Source organism: Populus nigra, chromosome 3 (genome assembly GCF_951802175.1).
Source record: "Populus nigra chromosome 3, ddPopNigr1.1, whole genome shotgun sequence".
NCBI classification, from domain to species: Eukaryota; Viridiplantae; Streptophyta; class Magnoliopsida; order Malpighiales; family Salicaceae; genus Populus; species Populus nigra.
Window position 1 is genome coordinate 8,501,401 of NC_084854.1, and position 22,715 is coordinate 8,524,115.

At 35.5% G+C, this 22,715-nt stretch overlaps 3 protein-coding genes across 8 annotated transcripts; 1 reads left to right on the top strand and 2 right to left on the bottom strand.

Annotated features, from left to right (window-relative positions):
• Positions 1 to 70: 70 nt before the first annotated feature.
• LOC133689358 (cellulose synthase A catalytic subunit 7 [UDP-forming]-like) lies at positions 71 to 4,846 on the top strand. Its single transcript, XM_062109192.1, has 13 exons — positions 71 to 230; positions 327 to 522; positions 629 to 828; positions 926 to 1,019; positions 1,111 to 1,225; positions 1,352 to 1,618; positions 1,753 to 2,098; positions 2,199 to 2,462; positions 2,568 to 2,780; positions 2,880 to 3,087; positions 3,188 to 3,384; positions 3,504 to 3,857; positions 4,075 to 4,846. The coding sequence occupies exons 1-13, from the start codon at positions 156 to 158 to the stop codon at positions 4,654 to 4,656; spliced, it is 3,111 nt and encodes a 1,036-aa protein (XP_061965176.1). The 5' UTR covers positions 71 to 155; the 3' UTR covers positions 4,657 to 4,846.
• A 1,001-nt stretch (positions 4,847 to 5,847) lies between these two features.
• LOC133689359 (pentatricopeptide repeat-containing protein At4g30700) lies at positions 5,848 to 8,563 on the bottom strand. The gene has a single exon (XM_062109193.1). It carries the CDS (start codon positions 8,376 to 8,378, stop codon positions 5,976 to 5,978), a length of 2,403 nt encoding a protein of 800 aa, XP_061965177.1. The 5' UTR covers positions 8,379 to 8,563; the 3' UTR covers positions 5,848 to 5,975.
• A 2,380-nt stretch (positions 8,564 to 10,943) lies between these two features.
• Positions 10,944 to 19,763, bottom strand: LOC133690139 (AUGMIN subunit 8-like). Of its 6 annotated transcripts, none has more exons than XM_062110344.1 (8): positions 19,396 to 19,763; positions 17,422 to 17,480; positions 16,032 to 17,317; positions 15,416 to 15,535; positions 13,138 to 13,254; positions 12,958 to 13,047; positions 12,360 to 12,467; positions 10,944 to 11,280 (listed from the first exon to the last, which is right to left on the bottom strand). In XM_062110344.1, the coding sequence occupies exons 2-8, from the start codon at positions 17,450 to 17,452 to the stop codon at positions 11,179 to 11,181; spliced, it is 1,854 nt and encodes a 617-aa protein (XP_061966328.1). In that variant the 5' UTR covers positions 17,453 to 17,480; positions 19,396 to 19,763; the 3' UTR covers positions 10,944 to 11,178. The 6 variants fall into 6 exon arrangements, with proteins under 6 accessions (XP_061966328.1, XP_061966327.1, XP_061966330.1 ...); XM_062110343.1 differs by lacking the exon at positions 19,396 to 19,763 and adding an exon at positions 17,607 to 18,070; XM_062110346.1 differs by lacking the exon at positions 17,422 to 17,480.
• Between the last annotated feature and the right edge of the window lie 2,952 nt (positions 19,764 to 22,715).

Below are 22,715 nucleotides of genomic sequence, written 5' to 3' on the forward strand. Positions count from 1 at the left end.
GCAACCAACTTCCACACCACCACCCCTAACATGCCACATTAGGTGAGAGCAAGAGATCCAGCACAACTTTCTATACCCTACCCTTCCATTCATAAAAAAGAAACACTCACCCCCTCTCAACCCAGTAGCTCTCTCGCCCCTTTCCATTGCTGAACATGGAAGCCAGTGCTGGACTTGTCGCTGGCTCTCACAACCGCAACGAGCTTGTTGTCATTCATGGCCATGAAGAGGTAACAAACACTAACAAAACATATCTCATACAAGAGCCTGCAGCAAGAAACCATGCATGAAGTGACTTCTTTGCGTTTGTTTTTGTTTTGGTGCAGCATAAACCCTTGAAGAACTTGGATGGCCAAGTTTGTGAGATATGTGGGGATGAGATTGGCCTAACTGTAGATGGTGATTTGTTTGTGGCTTGCAATGAGTGTGGTTTTCCTGCGTGTAGACCATGCTACGAGTATGAAAGAAGAGAAGGGACTCAAAACTGTCCTCAGTGCAAGACTAGATACAAGCGTCTCAAAGGTAAAATATCATTCTCTTCGATCTTATCTTTGATTGCAAAGCTATAACAGTACTGTTGTCTTGGCATGGATTTTTCAAGTTGATTTTATTTGAGAAATTTGTATAGGGAGTCCAAGGGTTGAGGGGGATGATGATGAAGATGATTTGGATGATATTGAACACGAGTTCATCATTGAAGATGAGCAAGACAAGAATAAGTATCTCACCGAGGCAATGCTTCATGGGAAGATGACTTATGGAAGAGGCCATGACGATGAAGAAAATAGCCACTTCCCACCAGTCATAACTGGTGTCAGATCAAGACCTGTAAGTGATGCTGCTCCTTTGTTTTGGTTCCAATTCAATGGATTTGTTTTAGAAAATTTTAAGTGGAGAATATAAAAATGGTTTAACATCTGTGCAGGTGAGCGGAGAGTTCCCTATTGGATCTCATGGAGAGCAGATGCTATCTTCTTCACTTCATAAGAGAGTGCACCCATATCCAGTTTCTGAACCTGGTATTTACTTGTCACAAGCATTGATTGAAATGATTAACCGAAACATTATTACGATAATCTCACATGATTTTCATGTATTTGCACGAAACAGGAAGCGCAAGATGGGACGCAAAGAAGGAGGGAGGGTGGAAAGAGAGGATGGATGATTGGAAAACGCAGCAAGGGAATCTGGGGCCTGAACAAGAAGATGATGCCGAAGCAGCCATGTATGTATCCAGTTTCTTATAGTAGGATATGCCTAGACCAATCTTGCCTTGTTTGTAACGACAAATTAGCGTTCTTCCGAAATCATCAGTTGACATTGAATGATATGTTGTGAACTATTATTGCAGGTTAGACGAGGCAAGACAGCCACTCTCCAGGAAAGTACCAATTGCGTCGAGCAAGATCAATCCGTATAGAATGGTTATTGTTGCTAGGCTGATCATACTTGCCTTCTTTCTTCGCTATAGAATTTTGCATCCGGTGCATGATGCAATTGGGCTATGGCTGACATCTATAGTCTGTGAAATCTGGTTTGCGATTTCGTGGATTCTTGATCAGTTCCCCAAGTGGTTGCCAATTGATCGCGAGACTTATCTGGATCGCCTTTCTCTCAGGTCCATAGAATTCTCAAACCAGAACAAATTTAGAATTTCCAAGATTTATATGTTCGGGAAACCGACTCCAATGATTTCTTTTCCTGCTAAAGCAAGTTTCAGAAAAAAACCACTGATATTTTTTTGCAACGCAGATACGAACGGGAAGGCGAGCCCAATATGCTAGCGCCAGTTGATATCTTTGTCAGTACAGTGGATCCTATGAAGGAACCCCCTCTTGTTACGGGTAACACAATTTTATCAATTTTGGCCATGGACTACCCAGTTGAAAAGATCTCATGTTACCTCTCTGATGATGGCGCTTCCATGTGCACCTTTGAAGCCATGTCTGAAACTGCTGAATTTGCTCGAAAATGGGTTCCATTCTGCAAGAAATATAGCATAGAACCTCGAGCTCCTGAGTTTTACTTTGCTCTGAAGATCGATTATCTCAAGGACAAAGTTCAGCCAACCTTTGTCAAGGAACGTCGAGCTATGAAGGTTTGTTTGAAGTTAGTGTAGAACCCTATAGAATTTTTCAAAGCTTGAAGTACTTGCAATCGATTTTAGCTAACATTCTATGATTTTTGGTCTTTGGCAGAGAGAATATGAAGAATTCAAGGTTAGGATAAATGCAATTGTAGCAAAAGCACAGAAGGTTCCTCCAGAGGGGTGGATCATGCAAGATGGGACACCATGGCCTGGAAACAATACCAGGGATCACCCTGGTATGATTCAAGTATTTCTTGGTCACAGTGGAGGCCATGACACTGAAGGAAATGAGCTCCCTCGCCTTGTATATGTATCTCGTGAGAAGAGACCTGGTTTTTCACATCATAAGAAGGCCGGTGCCATGAATGCCCTGGTAAATAAACTTGAGAAAAATTCGTTTATCTTACATGCATCAAGTTCTCTCACCTTTGAAAGGCTAGCATGTGATGTGATACCTCTTACTTTTTGCAATTTTCAGATTCGGGTCTCTGCAGTGCTAACCAATGCTCCTTTCATGCTGAACTTGGATTGTGACCATTATATAAACAATAGCAAGGCCGTTCGAGAGGCTATGTGTTTCTTGATGGACCCCCAGATTGGAAAGAGAGTTTGCTACGTGCAATTCCCTCAAAGATTCGATGGCATTGATAGACATGATCGTTACGCCAACAGGAATACTGTTTTCTTTGATGTAAATCTTGGACTAAAACAAACCCATGCTTGTGTATGTTCTCATACGCCGTGCGTGTGGAAAGCGAGATGATGTTTTGTTTCTCTGTGTCGCCTGCAGATTAACATGAAAGGTCTAGATGGAATTCAGGGTCCGGTGTACGTCGGCACAGGATGCGTTTTCAAAAGGCAAGCTCTGTATGGCTACGACCCTCCAAAAGAACCCAAGCGCCCAAAGATGGTGACCTGTGACTGCTGCCCATGTTTTGGGCGTCGCAAAAAGAAGAATGCTAAGAATGGTGCAGTTGGAGAAGGCACAAGCCTGCAAGGTTTTCAAAGATCTTTAACTGGATAACATTCTTTTCATACTGATTTCCCAACAATCTTCTTTCCCTTCCCTCATCCTAATGTGTAAGGCATGCTGGACAGGAATGGATAACGAGAAGGAGCTACTGATGTCTCAAATGAATTTTGAAAAGAGGTTTGGACAGTCAGCAATTTTTGTGACTTCAACTTTAATGGAAGAAGGTGGCGTACCTCCTTCCTCGAGTCCAGCGGCTCTGCTAAAAGAAGCCATCCATGTGATCAGTTGTGGGTATGAAGACAAAACTGAATGGGGACTCGAGGTAATGTAAACAGCAAAAATTTCTGTATCTCCACAAAGCGTTGAGCAATTGAGGTTGAAAAGAAAGTTTGCTTGTTGTAGAAGTTTCTCCATTGAATAAATTTGCCTTTTCCTGTGCAGCTGGGCTGGATTTACGGTTCAATCACAGAGGATATTCTGACAGGTTTTAAGATGCATTGCCGTGGATGGAGGTCTATTTACTGTATGCCAAAGTTAGCTGCATTTAAGGGCTCAGCTCCCATCAATCTATCAGATCGGCTCAACCAAGTGCTTCGATGGGCTCTTGGTTCTGTTGAGATTTTCTTCAGTCGTCACAGCCCTATGTTGTATGGCTACAAGGAAGGAAAGCTCAAGTGGCTCGAGAGGTTTGCATATGTGAACACAACTATCTACCCCTTCACTTCCTTAGCACTCGTTGCCTACTGTTGCCTCCCCGCCATCTGCCTGCTTACTGATAAATTCATCATGCCAGAGGTAATGATACAATTGTTATTTCCTCCGTTGTTTCAACGGGAAATAAAATAACAGGGTGCAGAGCTTTAAAAGGCAAAACCATTATAAAAAACGACACTGGAATTGAACTCTGAAGTAACAACAATAAGATGTTTTCAAATGCTATGTTAACACGAGAACATGATTTTGTTCATTTATAACAATATCATTACATGTTCTCAATTTGTTTGTGATCCAGATAAGCACCTTTGCAAGTCTTTTCTTCATTGGCTTGTTTTTGTCAATCTTTTCAACGGGTATTCTTGAGTTAAGGTGGAGCGGAGTAAGCATTGAGGAATGGTGGAGAAACGAGCAATTCTGGGTTATAGGTGGTGTATCAGCTCACCTCTTTGCTGTTGTCCAAGGTCTTCTGAAAGTTTTAGCTGGTATCGACACAAACTTCACTGTCACATCCAAGGCAACAGACGATGAGGATTTTGGAGAACTATACGCATTTAAATGGACAACCCTGCTTATCCCTCCAACCACTATCTTAATCATCAACCTCGTTGGAGTTGTTGCTGGAGTCTCAGATGCCATAAACAATGGGTATCAGTCATGGGGACCTCTATTTGGGAAGCTCTTCTTTGCCTTCTGGGTGATTGTTCATCTCTACCCATTCCTCAAAGGTCTAATGGGGAGGCAAAACAGGACACCCACTATTGTTGTTATATGGTCAGTGCTCTTGGCTTCCATCTTCTCTTTGCTATGGGTCCGAATCGATCCATTTGTGATGAAAACCAAGGGACCTGACACCAAGCAATGTGGAATCAACTGTTAAATGTGTGTTTGTTTTCTAGTTGATTTGTGCATCTCTAGAATATACATGTACATATTGCTTCTATGGGAATACGATATGCAATGTAACCGACAAAATGGAGATGCCCAAGGAATAAAATTAGAGTGAAAATCTTGTATAGCAACAAGCATTGAACCCAGTTTTGTAATTGCAATGAAAAACATTTTCCTTATCACACTTCCACACTAACAGCCCCAAGGAGTGCATAATTCTGCTTTATACACTTGGATTGCAAAAGTTCTAACCACTGCACCTATCTCAAAACACCAAGAATCTCAATCTTTGAAAGTCTCACAAGTCATCCTGGGCAAGTAAATAAATCTCTCATAAGTCATAGAGCATGTGTCAATGATGGCTTATATTAAAAATTCACCTAAAATGTTTGAAAACTTCATTCCTTGTCAATCAAGAAACCTCCAAGTGCATGAACATGGATGTCAAAGCAAGCCTGGTGTTTCTTGGGAAGATCTTCACTAGAAGGACTCAAATTATAATCCTTTATTGATTAAGGATCCTATGCTGGAACATGCCGTTATCTATTTATACCGCAGTCCATTTCTGCTTGTTCCTTGAATATCTGATGAGGTCCCAAAAGCACAGACCAAACATAGTTGGTATATGTTATGCCAACTCTGCTGGAAAAGAACGTGAATTCCATGAGGGGAAGAAATGGAAAAGAAGGTAATGTATGAAAGTTCTCAAGGTCAATCTGAAAGGCAAACCTACAGTGAAGATTTGAGGCTTATGCACTTATCTTAAGGTTGTGGCTACAAGGATGACATTTTCTATTCTCTTTGAGAATAGCCATGATGCAAGCCTCAGCAATTGTTCATCATTGCATGTTCAAAATAGCATTTACTGATATCCAAAAGAACTTCCAATTGGCTCTTGTCCAAACTCTTCAATAAACTAGATTTCAGATAACTGAGGGAGGATAATAAACAACCTTCGTGTTCTAGTTCCAGATAATGTAAACAGCATGCAAAAAAGCAGTGGAGAATTTCGTTGATAGATAGAAAAAGCACATGGAGGAAAAACAATGCATGAAATAGGTCATGAAGCTTATTTGAAACACAATTTCCTTTTTCACTAAAATGCAACGCATAGATTTGTTAAGAAATTTTCCCACGATTACCTAGAAGCAACAGGATAAGTTCAAAAGTGCAACCCAGAGAACCAAATTGACTGAACTGTTATTTTGTTTAATCTCTTATGGTATCACAACATGAAAAGCATTTACTTACCAGAAAATATCTGCTATCCTGAAATGACTTGAAAAGATTGAAGCAGGACATCTTTTTTCACCAATAGTCTCCACATGAACAGAGACCATCTTTGAAGTGATGGAATCTATTGGCATCCCTTACCACAATAACTCTCTCTGTGATCTTTGACAAGAACTTAGTCCAATTATGACAGTCTAAACAAACTCGGAGATTCTTGATAATCCTAATTTCAGCTCCAGGTTCAGTAGAGATAAGGCCAAAGGCAATGGCCAACTTCTCACTGTGAACCTTCATTGTCAGTTCCTTCTCTTCCTCCTCCAGATCATGCAAAACAGTGGTAGTCTCTGTCTGGAATCCTGCCTCTGTCATCTTTCCAGTCAATTTATCTAGTTCTGCATAGATTGCCTTTGATTGTGGATGGGACTGGTCACCAGATGTGAAGACATGTGGGACCTGACCAATCTCAATCAATGTACAGCCTGGAGTCTTTGCAAGCCTTTTCTTCTTGGCTACTTGTCTTACTGAAGCAGCTTGTGGATATTTCCTTTCTACTGAATAGATATTCGACATTAAGACATAGTATCCTATATTTTCTGGGTCCAATTCAAATAACTTTTCAGAAGCTACATGAGCTAGGTTTGTGTCCTTGTGGATCATACAAGCTCCAAGCAGGGCACCCCACACGGGAGGACCAGGCTCAACAGGCATTGCCTTGATAAATTCCAAAGCCCTTTTCAATTGTCCAGCTCGTCCAAGGATATCAACCATGCATGCATAATGCTCAGCTAATGGTTCAAAGCCGAAGTCATGGACCATAGTGTGAAAAATTCCATCTCCTTCTTTCACTAACCCAGCATGACTGCAAGCATACAATACAGAGAGAAAAGTGAGACCAGTGGGTTTAACAAAAGAAGACAACATATCGTAAAATAGCTTCAGTGCTTCCTGCCCGTGCCCATGGAGACCATAACCAGAAATCATGGCGTTCCAAGTCACCTCATTCTTCTCAGGCATCAGATCAAATAATTCCCTAGCTACAGTAATGTTCCCACACTTTGCATACATGTCAATCAGAGCAGTTGAAACATAGACATTGGACTCAAAACCATTGCTCTTAATTAAACTGTGTACCCATTCTCCAAGACTTAAGGCTCCAATTTGAGCACAAGCCGAAAGAATGCTGGTAACAGTAACTGGATTTGGATTGACATTATTTTTTTGCATCGTCTGAAAAAGGGAGATTGCTGCATCTGTTAAACCATTTTGGGTACAACCCGAGATCATTGCATTCCAAGAAGCTAAAGTCTTCTCTGCTGATTCATCAAAAAGTTGCCTTGCAAATATCATTTCATTCAATCTACAATAAACAGTAGTCAATGCAGTTGAAACAGAAGAATGGGAAACGATACCAAGTTTCACACAAAAACCATGGATACAATTACAAAGATATGAATGACCAAAAGGAGAATACACAGGAATCAACCCCACAATAGTGCTTGAACTAACTCTCTCTCCAGAACTAAGCAGTTCTTTGAACAACCTCACCGAATCCTCAGTCTCGCCATTGCAAGTAAACCCTGAAATCATTGCATTACAAGAAATCAAGTCTTTCTTACGAATCTCCCCAAACAACAACCTCGCAATCTCAACTTCCCCGCATTTCGAGAACAACGAAATCAAGCCCGTAAGCAACGAAACATGAGAATAGAAACCACACTTTATAGCCAAACACAGAATTTGCATGCCTAATTTCAACTCTTGTAACTCAGCCACAGCAGGTAAAACAGCTATAACTGTTGTTAAATCAAACTTGGGCCCATTACCCAAAACCATATCTCCAAAAACTCTAATTGAGTCCTCGAAACAAGAATTCTTAACAAACCCAGATATCATTGTATTATACAAAACAGTATCTATTTGAGGCAATCTATCAAACACCTTAATAGCTAAATTTTCCCGCCAAATTTTAAAATAAAAGTCGACAAGGGCAGACCCAACAAACAAATCCGAACCAAACCCATCAATTATTGCCTTTCCATGTAATATCCCACCAATTCTAGCATCACCAAGACTCGCCGCAGCCGATACAACGAAAGCATAACTATAATCATCGGGCTTTAAACGAGTGCTTTTTCTCAAATGGGTAAACAGAGAAATCGCCGACAAAGGCTTGTTATTGGTGGAGAAGCCCTTAATGAGAACGTTAAAGAGGAAAAGGTCCGGTTTCGGGACGGAGAAGAAGAGTGCACGAGCGTGGAGAGTGGCATTGAAGTCGAAGAATTTGTGGGTGAGTTTGGTGGCGACGGAAATGTCGTTTAGGAGGAGGCTGTGGTGGATTAGCTGGGCTTGGAGTTGGGTTAAGTGAGAGAGGGTGGCAGCTTTTCTGAGGAGATTGAGAAAGAAATCGCGGGTACGAGGTATGTAATAGCAAGTTTTAGCTCCTGTCGATGATGCTAGTATGGTTTTTGGGAGAGACATCTGAGCGTTTCCTGCTATTTCCTATGCAACTGAGGATTGTTTATTCATTTTTTTGTTGCTGGTTGGTTGGTTGTTAACGAAGAAGAGAGCGGGGGAGGGGGTGGAGCTGAAGACTTGAAGAGAGCTCTCCTCGAGACACCAGGTCCACAGCCTGCAGCCTCCAGGGGTTTTTCCTTCTGTTTTTTTCTTTTTATGCGAAAGTGAAACGATTATTGTTTCATGTTGAACGACAAGGTCGTTTTCGTGGAGATGTGACTGACCTCTTTGCGATGTCGTTTCGTTGGTGTATCTAGCATAAAGACTTTTTATTGGTCAAAGCACTTTTTGATTATATATATATTAACTTTGTTTAACTTTTAAGATATTTTATTTTTTTAATAGACCATGTAATTTATGTAATGGAAATTGGGATGTTTGATTCCAATAAATAAAAAAGAAGATGAATATAAAGATTACAGATTTCTAAACGAAAAAAAATTGATATTTATGTTTGGAAGTGTGGTTGTGATTGTTTTTGAAAATGTTTTCACTTAAAAATATATTAAAATAATAATTTTTTTATTTTTAAAAAATTATTTTTCATATTAATGTATTAAAATGATCTAAAAACACTAAAAAAATATTAATTTGAAGCAAAAAAAATAAAAAAATTTCAAATTTCAAAAACACTTTTGAAAAAAAAGCATCATATAAAAAATAAACTAAAAGGTGAGGGTGGTGTTTAATAGTGTTAAACACTATTTAGAGACTCATAATACATTATGGATTGGAGCAATTCTTTTTATTTTTTTTATTTTAGCCCTTTAACTTTTGTTTTCATCAATTGAGTCATTTAGTTACAAAGTTAATAGCCAATTGATTTGTATTTGCTGACTAAAAAAATTTAAAAGAATGAGTAGCAGCATAAAAAAGACAAGAGGGGGTGTGTTTAAAGTTGGTGAGAAAAGTATAATTTAGTCCTTCAATTTTAAAAATTAGAACTGTTCAGTAGCTTATATTTTTCTAAATTTCATTTTGATACAAAACTTTTTTTATTATTATTTTCAAATCCCTAGTTCATGAAAGAAAAAGAAAGTTTCACTGGATTCTAGTATAAAAAGAGAAATTTATTGTTTTTACACATTACGGCCACCAAATTAATTTATCTTGGTATTTATGGGTTTCATTTGAAAAAAGTAGCTCGATGGTGGTTGTTTAGAACCTCAATAGTACCTAAAAAATAGATCAAAATCGAGAAAGAAAAATCTAACACAATTTGATTTTGTATTTTAGAATCATTTTTTTAGATTTTTTAGATTAATAAATTGATTTATAAATATTTCGATGGTTTTTTGTGAGAATAAAATGAATTATAAAATGAGTTTTTAGAGGGAAAATGATTTTTTGATTATCACTATAATGACTAAAATATGAGCAAATAAATGATGCATCATCTAATGATTTTTTTTTTTTATAAAAAGATTAAGGGCAAGCAACTTAAAAGAATATATATATATATATATATATATATATATATATATATATATATATATATAAGCCACTAGTATTGCGTGCCTGGGCTCTTTTTATAGGGTACATAGTACATACATGCAGGGCCACTAGGCTCGTGGTCCTTGGCTGTGTTTTAGAAGGGTGCTTTTGCAATTTTTTATATTCTTTGTTTTTGTGCATAGGAATCTTTATAAAAAAAATTATTACATCTGATTCAGAAGTTGACACAGATGAAGATTACGATGGATTAAGATATAATTAAAAAAAAGTTATTGTTTTTTTTATTTAACTTAAAATTAAAAAAATATATAATTTCATTATCTTTCATCATTTAATTTTAAAAAAATATATTTAACTAAAATCATATTCATGATCCAAGTTATAAATCATTTTTTATTTAAATTGACTGTGTTGATATAATATGAATTTTTTTTAATTTCATCTTTAATTTTTTTATAAGTCTTCAATTTATTTCCAGATTTAATCTAATTCGTAGTCAATTAAGACCCAATAAAAGCCCTGCTAGAAAAAAAATAAGAGAAAGAGAAAAAAATATTATCTAACTGGATTAACTTATTATAATCATATACATTACTCGGATTGTAAAATTTACTTGTGAACTCGGGTTAATATAATGTATCATCATTTTATTTCTCTCTTCAATTTTTTTTTAATTAATCCCTTGATATTTTATTGTTAGCTATGATTAAACAAGGTTAAAATGACAGCTTTGTAATTTTTTTTAACCATATCACCATTGAAGTAAACCGATAAATTTACTCATGGCCTCTATATCAAAGAAGTCACACCAACTGTTTTTTTATTTATTAACACCTATTACTTTTGTTAATATATTAGTCAAGTTTTTAATCATTATTTCAAATATTTCATGTTTTTTATGTAATTATTAACTTATTAGCCGAGCTGACCCGCAACAAAACTTGGGCTAAATTACAACGGTATGATATATATATATATATATATATATATATATATATATATATATATATATATATATATACACAAGGGATATGAAACTTTTTTTTTTTAACTTATCTGAGATCTGCTTCTACATTGAATTTCCAATCCTTCCCTTCCTTCTCATTTTCTTTCCATTCCCTTGATACAAGAAAATTACAGGAAAAGATGGAGCCGAAGGCTCATTACTGGAAAAAAAGAAGAGAGAATAAAACAAAATAAATTTTCCCACTGAAGTTAAGATGAAAAAAAAAATTCAATTTACATTTGACCAGGGAAGACCCTGTAATTTTATCTCTACCGAGTGAAGAAAAGTTAGTCTAGTGGTTGATCAGGGCCATGAAGGTGTTTTCATGGCCATGAGTGGTGGTGGTTGCTTCTCCAGAGCTTCTTTCGTTTGTATACGATGAGTCCTAATGCTGTACTCCTCTACCTGCTTGATGCTGAAAGCAATTAGATATATCCAATATATACATTCCACGACAATAATATTTTTTTAAAAAACAAAAACAAAAAAAAAACTCTAGAATTGTGCACGACAAGCTAGCTAGCAAAGCTAAAAAACTGAATGATTTTGATTTTTTCCACAGGTGTTTTACGTATATATGCAAGGACCCCAGCTACATGCTTGCCCAGAGACAAAAAATAGAACTTTTTGTTTCTGCTAGAAGACCATCCTTTCAAGCCATACAAGTAATGATGGACTGATCTAGGCCAGCCAATCTGATAGAGGACAGGCCAGATTGTCCACATGTGTAATAATTAATCTGTTGAAGACAATCGTGAGAGACAGGGGAGAGAGGGAGAGAGAGAGACAGTATTGATTAATCCCAACAACTTGAATATCTAACCAGGTAGCACTGCCATTCCTCAACCATATCAAACAAATAAAAAGCTCGAACAATTGATACAACTTAACTAGGATGATGCTGCATGAACAAGTTCTGTTAGGACAGGTAATGCGACAGCAATTTATTGACTGACAAGGGTTTTGCTCTGCATTTACAAGGGCAACACTCAAATCCAGACCTAACCACTCCCACCATGCAGCAAACATGTTTTAAAGCATGTTGGGCGGCCATGACAGCAGGAACATAAACAGTTTATCAATCCATAGAAATACAATATAAGCTTGTTCTAGTACATGTTTGCTGGGATTGGATTGTTGGGTTTTATCGGAACCTTGCAAATGATGGGATTCTTCAAGCCAAAACAAAGCTTGAACTTATCTACTTGTATCAAGTTCCATCCTCAATAAATAATTCTCTCAAGTGTTTCTAGACAGAAGTTTGGTAAAATGAACAGAAAAGGAAATTGATCCACGAGCAGTTAAGATTTCTAATGCACAGAACCAAAAGACTGTTTTGCGTAAAGAGAAATATGGTACATGAAATGTTTAGCACGTTGTAGTGGGTATCTCACTACGCTTCCCCCCCCCCCCCCCCCCCCTATGAAAACCCAACCCCCCCCCTATGAAAACCCAAGTAATACAGCATGCGTTTTTGTTCTCACCTGCATAGCAGTTGTTGACGCCAATAGAGCTTCACATTGATCAAGCTTGGCTTTCTCTTGTGCTGCAACAATGGCGAGCTCATAAACCAAAGCATTCATCCCCTCCACCTATAACACAAAATATAATAAAAGAACCACAAATAAGCATTAGATCTGCAAATAATTTTGGCAACAACAGTATGTAGTTTAAGGCAAGCATTGGAAATTGAGAAGCGTAGCCTAAAATGGAATTAATTCAATTTAAAATTTAAAGAGTTAAAATAAATGAAGAAAATCCATGAAAGAATTGATAAGAATTTTATTTTGCACTTCAACTGAGTGATTCCTACTCATAATGGGAGCTTAAACAACAAGGTGAGCATGGTCCATAAAAATAAAAATTCAATTTGCTAATCTATTTCCAGCTATCTCTTCCCTTGTTATCCACTTCAACCATCAAGTGGGAACTGATTGCGTGATGGCCTGAACGATGCATGGTTCATATAATGGTAAAATGAACATGCAGCTCAAATGAGAACTAAGGGGGGAAACCTCATCATCATGCTTTATGCATTAATTGACAAAATTGAAAGAGAGATAGCTAAGACATGTATCTCACTCTTGGAAGTAAAGAACATATGGAAGATCCCATTGCCTGCATCACATCAACAGCTGAGCAAATAGCAACCTTCAAAGATTCTATATCTGCCTGAAAAAGTACAGCACCAATAATGACATCGATGTCCATAATTTATCTCTCCAGAAATCACTTCTGATTTTCTGTTAAAACAAAACATACCTTTGCCCCACCAGTCACTGGAAGACGAAGAGTGCTTGCCTCCAGATCTTCCACAGCCCCAGATAAAGAATCAATATGATCTTTCTCAAGTAAAGCCCAATCATCAAGGTAGGCGATCTGAATCAATTGGCATAGCAATTAGATAATGGGGTAACTCAATTGGATTCAACTCAGCAAGACTAACCTCAGTTCGAAACTAGTTTAGGAAATGATGCATGAATAAAGAACTTGAACAAATTTAAAATAAATTTTGAAATGAAATTGACCACCAAGATGTTTGAAGTTGACTCTAACCAGGGTATCTTTTTCACAAGAACATGTTTCTTTGTAAGAAGTACATCTATAGAATTGAGAATATAACAGGAAACTAAGCTGGTTTTCTTCAACATCAACTTGGTCCTACAACAGCAGAGACTTCTTCCGATGTGTTGGATTTAAAACCAGCTTAAGACCCTATTTGATCCATTAAAAACATGAAAAGCAACCACATTTTGTCAAATAATAACATGTACATTATTTTTCAGACAACAAACAACCAATAAGTGCTTGATTTTTAGCATACCATAAGATAAAGTTCCCCACTAGCGTGGAATCAAACTTCTTCCCCATCATTTTTAGAGCCACATTTAATCCAGAAACAAGATGCTGGAAGTTAACAATTCTGAAGCAATGCCGACAATAACCAAATCCCTTGCAATTTGTCTCCCTGCAGATGCTCTTGTTCATTAAGATAAAGGCCATCTTGTTTTGATTCTGCCATAACCAAGTTATATTATATTCCCTTTGGTCTTTTGCTCATCTCTTACAAGTTCTCATCAGAATCTATCCTCTCCGTACAGATACTGGTGTTGGCCCCTGATTCACACAGCCTAATGTCTCCAGTAACTTCAACCCATCTTACAACTGCCTTCTCACAAATGCTTCTATTTTGTTTGATGGGGTACCAGTTCATATAAGCCGCATATAATAAAGACATGAAACGGACTGCTTATATCTTTTTTTTGTGTGCGGGTGCGTGCACTTTCATTTTACCATAGAAAGAGAAAGCTAATCACCGAATTATAGCATCAGTTGATGCAACTGAATAACTAAAGTATTTGTGAACAACCATTCCATAGAAACTCATAATGTTTTTCCCTCATGAACTTCTACTCCTCTCCTTCCTCTCCACATTCTATCCAACCGTGGGTTTTAAGAGATTGGAGAAGACCAATCACAGTCCAGTCCAGTTCAACAGCCCTTGCATTTTATTGGCTTGCTCCTTGTGCAAGAACTTGTTTTTTCATAGATGCCCAAACCACTACAATGTTCTATTTAAAAATATAGATTTCAAATTATACATTCACTGCTTTTCAAAATTCCAAATGCTCTAGTGTACATTCGATTCAACCATATCTTTCCAGCTTCACCATGCTTTGGGCACTACATTCATAGAACAGGAGCATGGTGGTGTTCACCTCAGAGAAACAAATGGATTATCATTTTCAATTCAAATCCCATGAAACTAATTTTACAGAAGAGAAGGGATAGCAATTCGCTTTTTTTCTTTTTCATATCAACATTTTTCTTTCCCCGCCAAAAATATCAGAAATCCACATTTCACTGAGAATAAAATTGCCAAGTGATTACTTATAGCTTCGAAAAACTGCTTTTCAAAGCTCCCCTATTCAACAACTGTTAACCTTCACTCTGTCCATATAATTCAAGATCTCCCAGATGCATGTAGGCGTATTATGCACATGATTGGTTAGAAGCCCCCTACTCTTCCATTTCTGTAGACAATAAGTTATGATGGCGGGTGCTTCATCACAAATATTTGCTTACCCTATATGTTGCAAGAACCTTAAACAATGCCAATCTAAGTTGATGCTAGATAGCATGAACATTTATATAGGACTAAAACTCATCTTTCTCCCAAACACTTGACATACTACCTACATGTTAAGTGTTTTAATGAAAAGTGTTTATCCACATTCAGCAGACAGAACCTGGATCCCTTGTTGCAGGTCATTACAATCATGGATTTGAATATAGTTTTTTCCCCTCATTCCCCTCAAGTAGAAATGATTGCAACTTCTATTTATATAATTTTAAATTAAATTAACAACAAATAAGGATCAGGACGAAATAAATCAATCTAAAACACATATTGGTTGCCATAAAGAACCACAACCTACAACATATTGACAGAGAAAACCACTCAGCAGATAAATAGAAACAATTAGATCATGTTGTGAAATACTAGAAACAGTAACGTCATGGTAAAGAGAGGCATTACTTGATCAGTCAATACTGCATTCAGTTTGAGCTCCAATTTTAGCTTTTGGAGATTGATCCTCTTCCTGATTACCGAATCCCACAAAGCTAAAGTGGTGTCCCAAACGTTGTATAAGGTTCTCTGCACCATCAAAACATGTTTTGTGAATTTAAAACATCAAAGGAAAGGAAATTCTCTTTGAACATCAAATTTAAGAACAAAAGCTTAAGCATGCTCTATTCATAAGCCAAGGTTCATCTTCAATTAAAAATCACTGAAACATAAAAGGCCTATCAAACCATAAATAGCGGTGCATTTTAACAACCAGCCCTATTTTTTCTTCACCAGAACACCATTCTTTTTTCCCCATGGTTTTGCATTACTCGAAACAAGCATACAACTTTCTGTGTTTTTTAATAAAAAGAAATCCAATAGTTGTAGCCACTAAAAAGGACTGAAACTAAGAAAATATTGCCTTGAATAATGACTAAAGGCACCATATGGCTAGAATTATATTTAGTGAAAGAAAGCCCACATGAAATATGGCATCAAAAGTTCCATGCAATTAACAAAACATTAAGATAAATGGCAGATTCAGGAAACCTACATTCTAAGGAAGTCGGTAAATGATTACTACCTCGGCGGTCACCTTCTGAAAGTAAAGAACAGCCCCTGCCCGGGCATTAGCAAATCTCCACTGCAAATATCTGTTGTATAGAAGTCGTATCTGATGAGCATCTTCAATATAGCTTGCACCCTTTTTCCCCTTTTTAAAATCCGCTATAAAACTAAGCACAGAAGTAGAATTATTGAATTGACTGGAGACACTTGATGGCCTTATCCGAGATGGGCTAACCCCTGTAGGAGGCGTAGATGGTCTTGTCCGTGCTGGACTTACACCTCTACCAATGCAAGTCCTACTTGGTGATGCAGGACGCGATCCAGGAGTTGGCAAGGACTGAGATCTAACTGCAGGACTTGCAAATGATATTCTGTCCGATAAACTTGATGCAACAAGCTTCTGAGCCCCAGTTATCCGCTGCAATTTATCACCAACTGAATTCACCTCAGACACTATGCCAATTTCTTCTAGCGATAACCTCGCAGTATCACTAGCAGAAACTTGTAAAGGTTTTATTACACTATCAGGTGTGGGAGTCCTCCTGAGTGAAGATAATCCAATTCCAACTGGAGTTGACAAAGATTTCACACTCTTATCAGTGAGATCCACACTTCTATTCAATGATGTATTCGAAGATACCTTCCCACCTATCCTACTAGGCCATCGATGTTGATCAATCAATCTAGAATGCAAGCCATCCACTGGTTTAGCGTTCTCTGATTGATCCTGCGAATTCTTCCCTTTAAGAGGACTCCTCTTTCTCTCTGGTGTAGGCTTTCGGGACCCAGCAGGCATTTCGGCCTGCTTATGAACTACATTTGAAGAAGGCCTCAATGTTCGATCGGAGGTGACATTATTAACTGGTCTTTCCTTCTTACTGATAGGAATAGAAATACTATCTGATTGAAATGAAACACTAAGACTTCTCATTGTAGAAGGCCATAAACTCTCTTGTAACCGGCCACCGGAACTTAGCCTTCTAGATGGAAAATGCACATCTACTGATGAATCTTGAACCGGTGTGGAGGGGTTTGGGGGTGAAGGTGGAAATGAAGGGCGCCTCCTCTCGGCCGATTGAGATCTTTTAGGCAACACTTGGGAAGGTGTAGGCAATGTTCTAGTGAGGCTTGGTGACGGGAAACGCCTAGCAACAGAAGGTGTTGTTGGAGAGGATGATTTGTACCTGGAACTAACTTCCCTCGTCCGAGGACGGCGGGTGGCTGCTGCTGCGGTTGCATTGCTGTTTCTTTCAGCTGAAACCAAGGGAGGTCTTGGTTTATCAAGAACTGCTGTGTGCTTCTCTAATTCACACACATCCATCAAAAACTATCCAAATTAGACCACATTTATGGATTCTTTCACATAATTAAACAACCAAATTTGACAGCTTCATTTTCAAGTATACCACATTGAAAGGAATCAAACAAATTGCTCATAAAGAAGATCCTTTTCCCTGCAATAAATCTGCCACAAATGCACATAACCAGAAAGAAAAGTAAAGTAAAGATACTAGAGAATGGCAGTAAAAACAGCAAAGAATATAAACCAATAAAAAAGAAAAAGAAACCCCAAAAATTGAAAAAAGCTTACATCTTTACAGAGACTCGGATCTGAAAAATTATGAATTTGAGAATAAAAATAAATAAATGCAAGTGCGTATTGATTTTTCATCAAAATAAGCCCGAATCCAAGCAGATCAGGCCATGACAAAGAGTCTAGGCAATGGTTACGATAAAACACCATCTGGGGCCAAAATGTGGCACAGAAAAATCCGGAGAGTGGCACAACGTGCATTAACGGTCATCACTGTTTTTTTGGGTTGAAATAAAACTAACTCTTGGTCTAAGGGGTCCCCTGTGAAAATGGGGAGACTGAAGAGTGGACTACTGTGATGGAGGGGCACAGGATAAAAGACAACAAAAACGGGTGCGTAGGATAAGAATGGTTGTTTTTAATTTTTCTTTTTTTTTTTCACTCCCTCTCACGGGAGTGCCATTGTCGGCTGGGCTGGCAATTGAGGTACACTCACCAGCACAGCATTACCCAACTCTTTCCCCGTTTCCTTCTCCCTCTCTTTTTACTTCTTTTTATGATGAAGAGGTGGGGGGTGTAAAAGAGTATTTTTTATTAAAAAGTATATTAGAAAAATATTTTTTATTTTTAAAAATTAATTTATAAATTTATAATATTAATAAAATTATAATAAAATTATACACAAACTAACCCAAACAATCACATTAATAATAAAAAAAAACACAAAACATCAGCAAAGATAAAAGAATTATTTGTTTCACCTTCTATATTTATCCATAACTCCCTGTGCTAAAATTAGCATAAACATAAACACCATATCTTAGGATGAAACTGTGATTCCCATTAATATGGGTGTTAGGGTTTAAAAGTCTGTAAAATAAGGTAATTGTGTGTGATCTGCACTAACTGTCCAAATCGACTCTATCCATCGCAAGTGTTCTTAACATGTTTTTGGATGAGAAATAAAATGACAGGTATTTGTTCAAATATAAACTGTGATGGGCATTAATGAAACAAAGAGTTACCTCATTGGGATCCATCCCATGGTGAATTAATTTCAACTGTTCTTTATTTTCTAACCTGAGTTTTCTTGAATTGTCATCTAGTGAAACTAGAGTACAAGAAAGAAAGAAAAAAAACATTGGAAATAATGTGATCTGTTCTTATGCAAATAATTTAAAATAGTTTAATGATTAGAAGATTGAAGTTGCAGGTGCTAATGTTCTTGGGGGTTATGGGAACAGACATGGAGGACCACGTGCAAGCAAGATCATTGCCCATCCCCATGAACTACTACTACTTACTCACACTCACTAATTCATAATTAAGTATTAATCCACAGTAGTAAAAATCTTTTTAAGTTATACTAAATCGTAGAACTGATTCCCTTAAGTGCAGAGCTTGGTATATTATACTATTTACGTTTTGACCACTAGGGAAATCCTTATTTCTTGATTTAGTTGCACAGATCCATGAAAACCCAGAAAGATTTAATAAAAAGTTTGGATTTTTAATAAAGAATCTATTTTGGCAGGTTTATGTCTCTGGTATGGAAGACAAGTAATACAGTGATATATATATATATATATATATATATATATAGAGAGAGAGAGAGAGAGAGAGAGAGAGAGAGAGAGAACTGTATAAATCTCTCAGAAATGGCAGAAGAAAGAGACACACTGAACCATACATACATTTTACATTTCTCAAAATTCTGATTAAAAACAGAATTTAACCCATCCCCCCAAAAAGGAAAAAAAAGTAAGAGAGATCAAGGTTTCTCCATAACTGGCAAAAGGGTAAAAATTTAATATATTTATGTTAAAGGAAGGGAAGATTTTCTCACCTTTCATTACTGACACAAGTCAAACTGTCTTTTGATGATGGAAAGTGGGAGACTTATCAATTATAATTAACTCTGTTAATACCGCTCCAGTATTCTGGAAAAAAGATCGAAATTGAACAGAGAAAGACTCTGGCCGCTTCAAGAGATCGCCAGAGACAAAGATGAGAGAGAGTCAACGGTGGCCGGGGAGAGAAAATTCCGGTGATGGGAGTGCATCGATTGTAGTTTTGGAGAGAGGGGGGGGGGAGGGAGGGAGAGTAACATGTAAATTAATAAAATAAAGAAAAGAAGAGAAGGTTTTGAATGAAAAATGAGGAAGAGGGAAGGAATGCAAGAGGCGGTTTTTCAGTTGAGAAGAGGGACCGTTGTTTTCGCGCCACCTACTTTATTGACGGTTTTAAGGACTTTCTTCCGGAGTGGGATGATAATCGGTATTTGCGGTCGAGTTTCTTTATATTTATATTTTATTTATTATTTATTAAATAAGAAATTTCAAAATTTATATTTTATTCATTGAATTTATACTATTATTATTAAATTATTATTTAATATTCAAAAAAAAATATTAGTTTCATAATGAATTTTATAATATTTATATCATATCTATTATTTATATATAAAAAAAAGTATTGTTTGAATTGGGTTAATATCCATCAAATTTAAATTAAATTATAACTGTTATTTTTTTAAAATTTTTTCTTTTTACCTTGTAACTCATTGTTTTTTTCTTGATAGTAGTAATTAATTGTTTTCTAACACTCATTTAAAGCCTAAAATGCTTTTCCAGAGAATGTTTGTTATTATAGTATCTTTTATTATTTATACTGGATCTTATTTATAATTGTGTTTTAAATTTTAATTTTGTATAATTTAAAATAATATATTTTTTATTTATAAAAACATATTTTTTATTTATTTTATATACAAAAATATATCACTTTGTAGTTTTAACTAAACATATTTTTTAAAGAATATAATTGCAAAAACTACTAAATATCAAACACACACTTAATACCTTAAAACTGTCTTTAGTTTCGAGGAAATAAATAAATAAAAATAACATTTGAAATAAATTAAAAATAAAACTTGTAAGTTCTTTTGAATTTTCTGTGGAATAGTCAAAGCATTGGAATCCAATATTAATTAAAAGCAGGTCATGAATCACTGCTTGAAGCTAGATTGGAATAGAGTAAAACAAGATCTTAATCCAGAATTTGTCTGAATCAAACACATATTGTTTTATAATGTCAAAATAGAAAAAAGAAATTAATTACACGATTCATTAATCTGCTTTGTTAAGTTTCATGCAATTACAAAAACAAAAATTAAACGAAATTTATGGTCTCAAATCCCTGCTGAATAGTAGCTGTAACGTGCTGGAATTTTTAAAACGTTATCCAACTTGTGTTTTTAAAAATATTTAATTTTTTTAATTTTTTTTATTAAAAATTAAAAAATATATATATTTTTAAATTGTTTTGATATAATAATGTAAAGATTAATTTTTTTAAAAAATATATTATTTTAATATATTTCTAAATAAAAAATACTTTAACTCATTACCATATTATAATGTAGAAACAATGACATTAAGGGCCAATCAATTTCCAAAGTCCACAGATAGATAGGACAATTCAAAGAAATATCAAGCAATAACAAACTTTTGAACCCGATATTTGTACACTTAGAGCATTTTTATTACTTCTGCGTGTTTGCAATTTTCATTTTTTATTTTAAATCAAATTTTATTAATGTTTTTAAATTATTTCTATGTACTGATATTAAAAATAAAATTTTAAAAATAAAAAATATATAATTTTAATACATTTTTAAAATAAAAAATATTTTACAAACTATTATGATATCAAACACTATTTTAATGAGCCACCATCCCTCCGCCCCACATAACTTACTTCCCTTTCTTTCTTTGAGAGATAGATTAAAATAATAATTATAAGAAAAACCAAGTAAAACGATCAAGAGTACAAGAGAGAAAATACTATAAACTAGAATATTTTTTTTAATTTTTTTTTTATTTCATTCATTGATAGTTTTTTTTAATTATCTTGCTATGAAATTCTCATAGAAAAAATATTTTGACATTAAATTAATACTCAATTTAGTAAAAAAAAATTAATTTTACTACTCAAGACAAATCAACACTTTGAAGAACAAATTTGACACTAAAAAAAATTATCTTTTTTTTTCCTCTTTGGGAGGCGTGTTTTTTTATTTATTATTCTACTTAAAGAGAGTGGACTCCATCATTACTCAGTTGACTTGTTAATACAGGTAAAATCACTACTCTGCTGGGTTTATTGTAGTTTAATTAATCATCAAGAAAAAGATAGCAGAATTGAAGTCATAAAAGAAATGTTTAAAGGGCTTGCCATTTTCCATCAGTGTCGTCATAGAAAATTCTCTCTTCGCCTCCGGGAAGGAACCAATCCTCTCTCCATGTCTATGTCCATGTCTTGTCCTAACCTCAAGTTCCTGTCTGGAAATTGGTCTGGTGCGCACCTTTTCCACAGGAAGTTGTTAACCACATGATGCTAGCTAGCTAGCATCACTAGCCATCTCACAAAATCCCAGTACAAAAGACCCAGAGGAAAAAGGTGAATAAAATAATTATGAAGACTTTACATGCATATATTTTAAAAAGTTTTAAATTTTTTTATTTTAAAATAATTATTTAGTATTTTCAGATGATTTTAATATGATAATATTAAAAATAATTTTTTAAAATAAAAAATATTAATTTAATATATTTATAAATAAAAAACACTATAAAAATTTTTCATAATCACATTTCTAAACCACTGTCACCTTTACTGTTGAAAATTGAATTTATTAAAATTAAAAAATATTTTAGTATATTTTTTAATATAATAGTACGGCAACGGATTTTGTCTAGGACGCATGATTAATAAAGGCGATTGTCCACATCCTTTTGATATCTGTTTATGATGATTGTTAGCGACTTTTTGAGCAGCTGGAGACTTGGTCAATACTTAATACGTGGAAAAATCAAGGTTGTAAATTTTGTTTTGTTTGAAATATTTCATATTAATTTAAAAAACAGAATAAAATGGAATAAATTTTATTTTATTTTAAATCTCAGTTTGTTTTGGATTTTTCAGCTAAATTCTACCCAGAACGTTTCTATTTCATTCCACATGTTCCGTTCCGCTCTTGAAAGCCATTGAATCAAATTTAATTAATTAAACCACCCAATTATAAAAAGTTCTTTTTCATTACAATTTTCAACAACAATGATATTAAAAATAATATTAAAAATTATTATTACTATTTTCATTAAC

Coding starts and splice junctions, on each gene's coding strand:
- LOC133689358 (XM_062109192.1), top strand. CDS start 156: ATGGAAGCCAGTGCTGGACTTGTCGCTGGCTCTCACAACCGCAACGAG. Junction 829..925: donor CTGGTGTCAGATCAAGACCT/GTAAGTGATGCT, acceptor ACATCTGTGCAG/GTGAGCGGAGAGTTCCCTAT. Junction 2,781..2,879: donor GGAATACTGTTTTCTTTGAT/GTAAATCTTGGA, acceptor TGTCGCCTGCAG/ATTAACATGAAAGGTCTAGA.
- LOC133689359 (XM_062109193.1), bottom strand. CDS start 8,378: ATGTCTCTCCCAAAAACCATACTAGCATCATCGACAGGAGCTAAAACT.
- LOC133690139 (XM_062110342.1), bottom strand. CDS start 17,497: ATGTGCATTTGTGGCAGATTTATTGCAGGGAAAAGGATCTTCTTTATG. Junction 17,318..17,421: donor GTTTGATTCCTTTCAATGTG/GTATACTTGAAA, acceptor TGTGTGAATTAG/AGAAGCACACAGCAGTTCTT. Junction 13,048..13,137: donor CAGTGACTGGTGGGGCAAAG/GTATGTTTTGTT, acceptor GTACTTTTTCAG/GCAGATATAGAATCTTTGAA.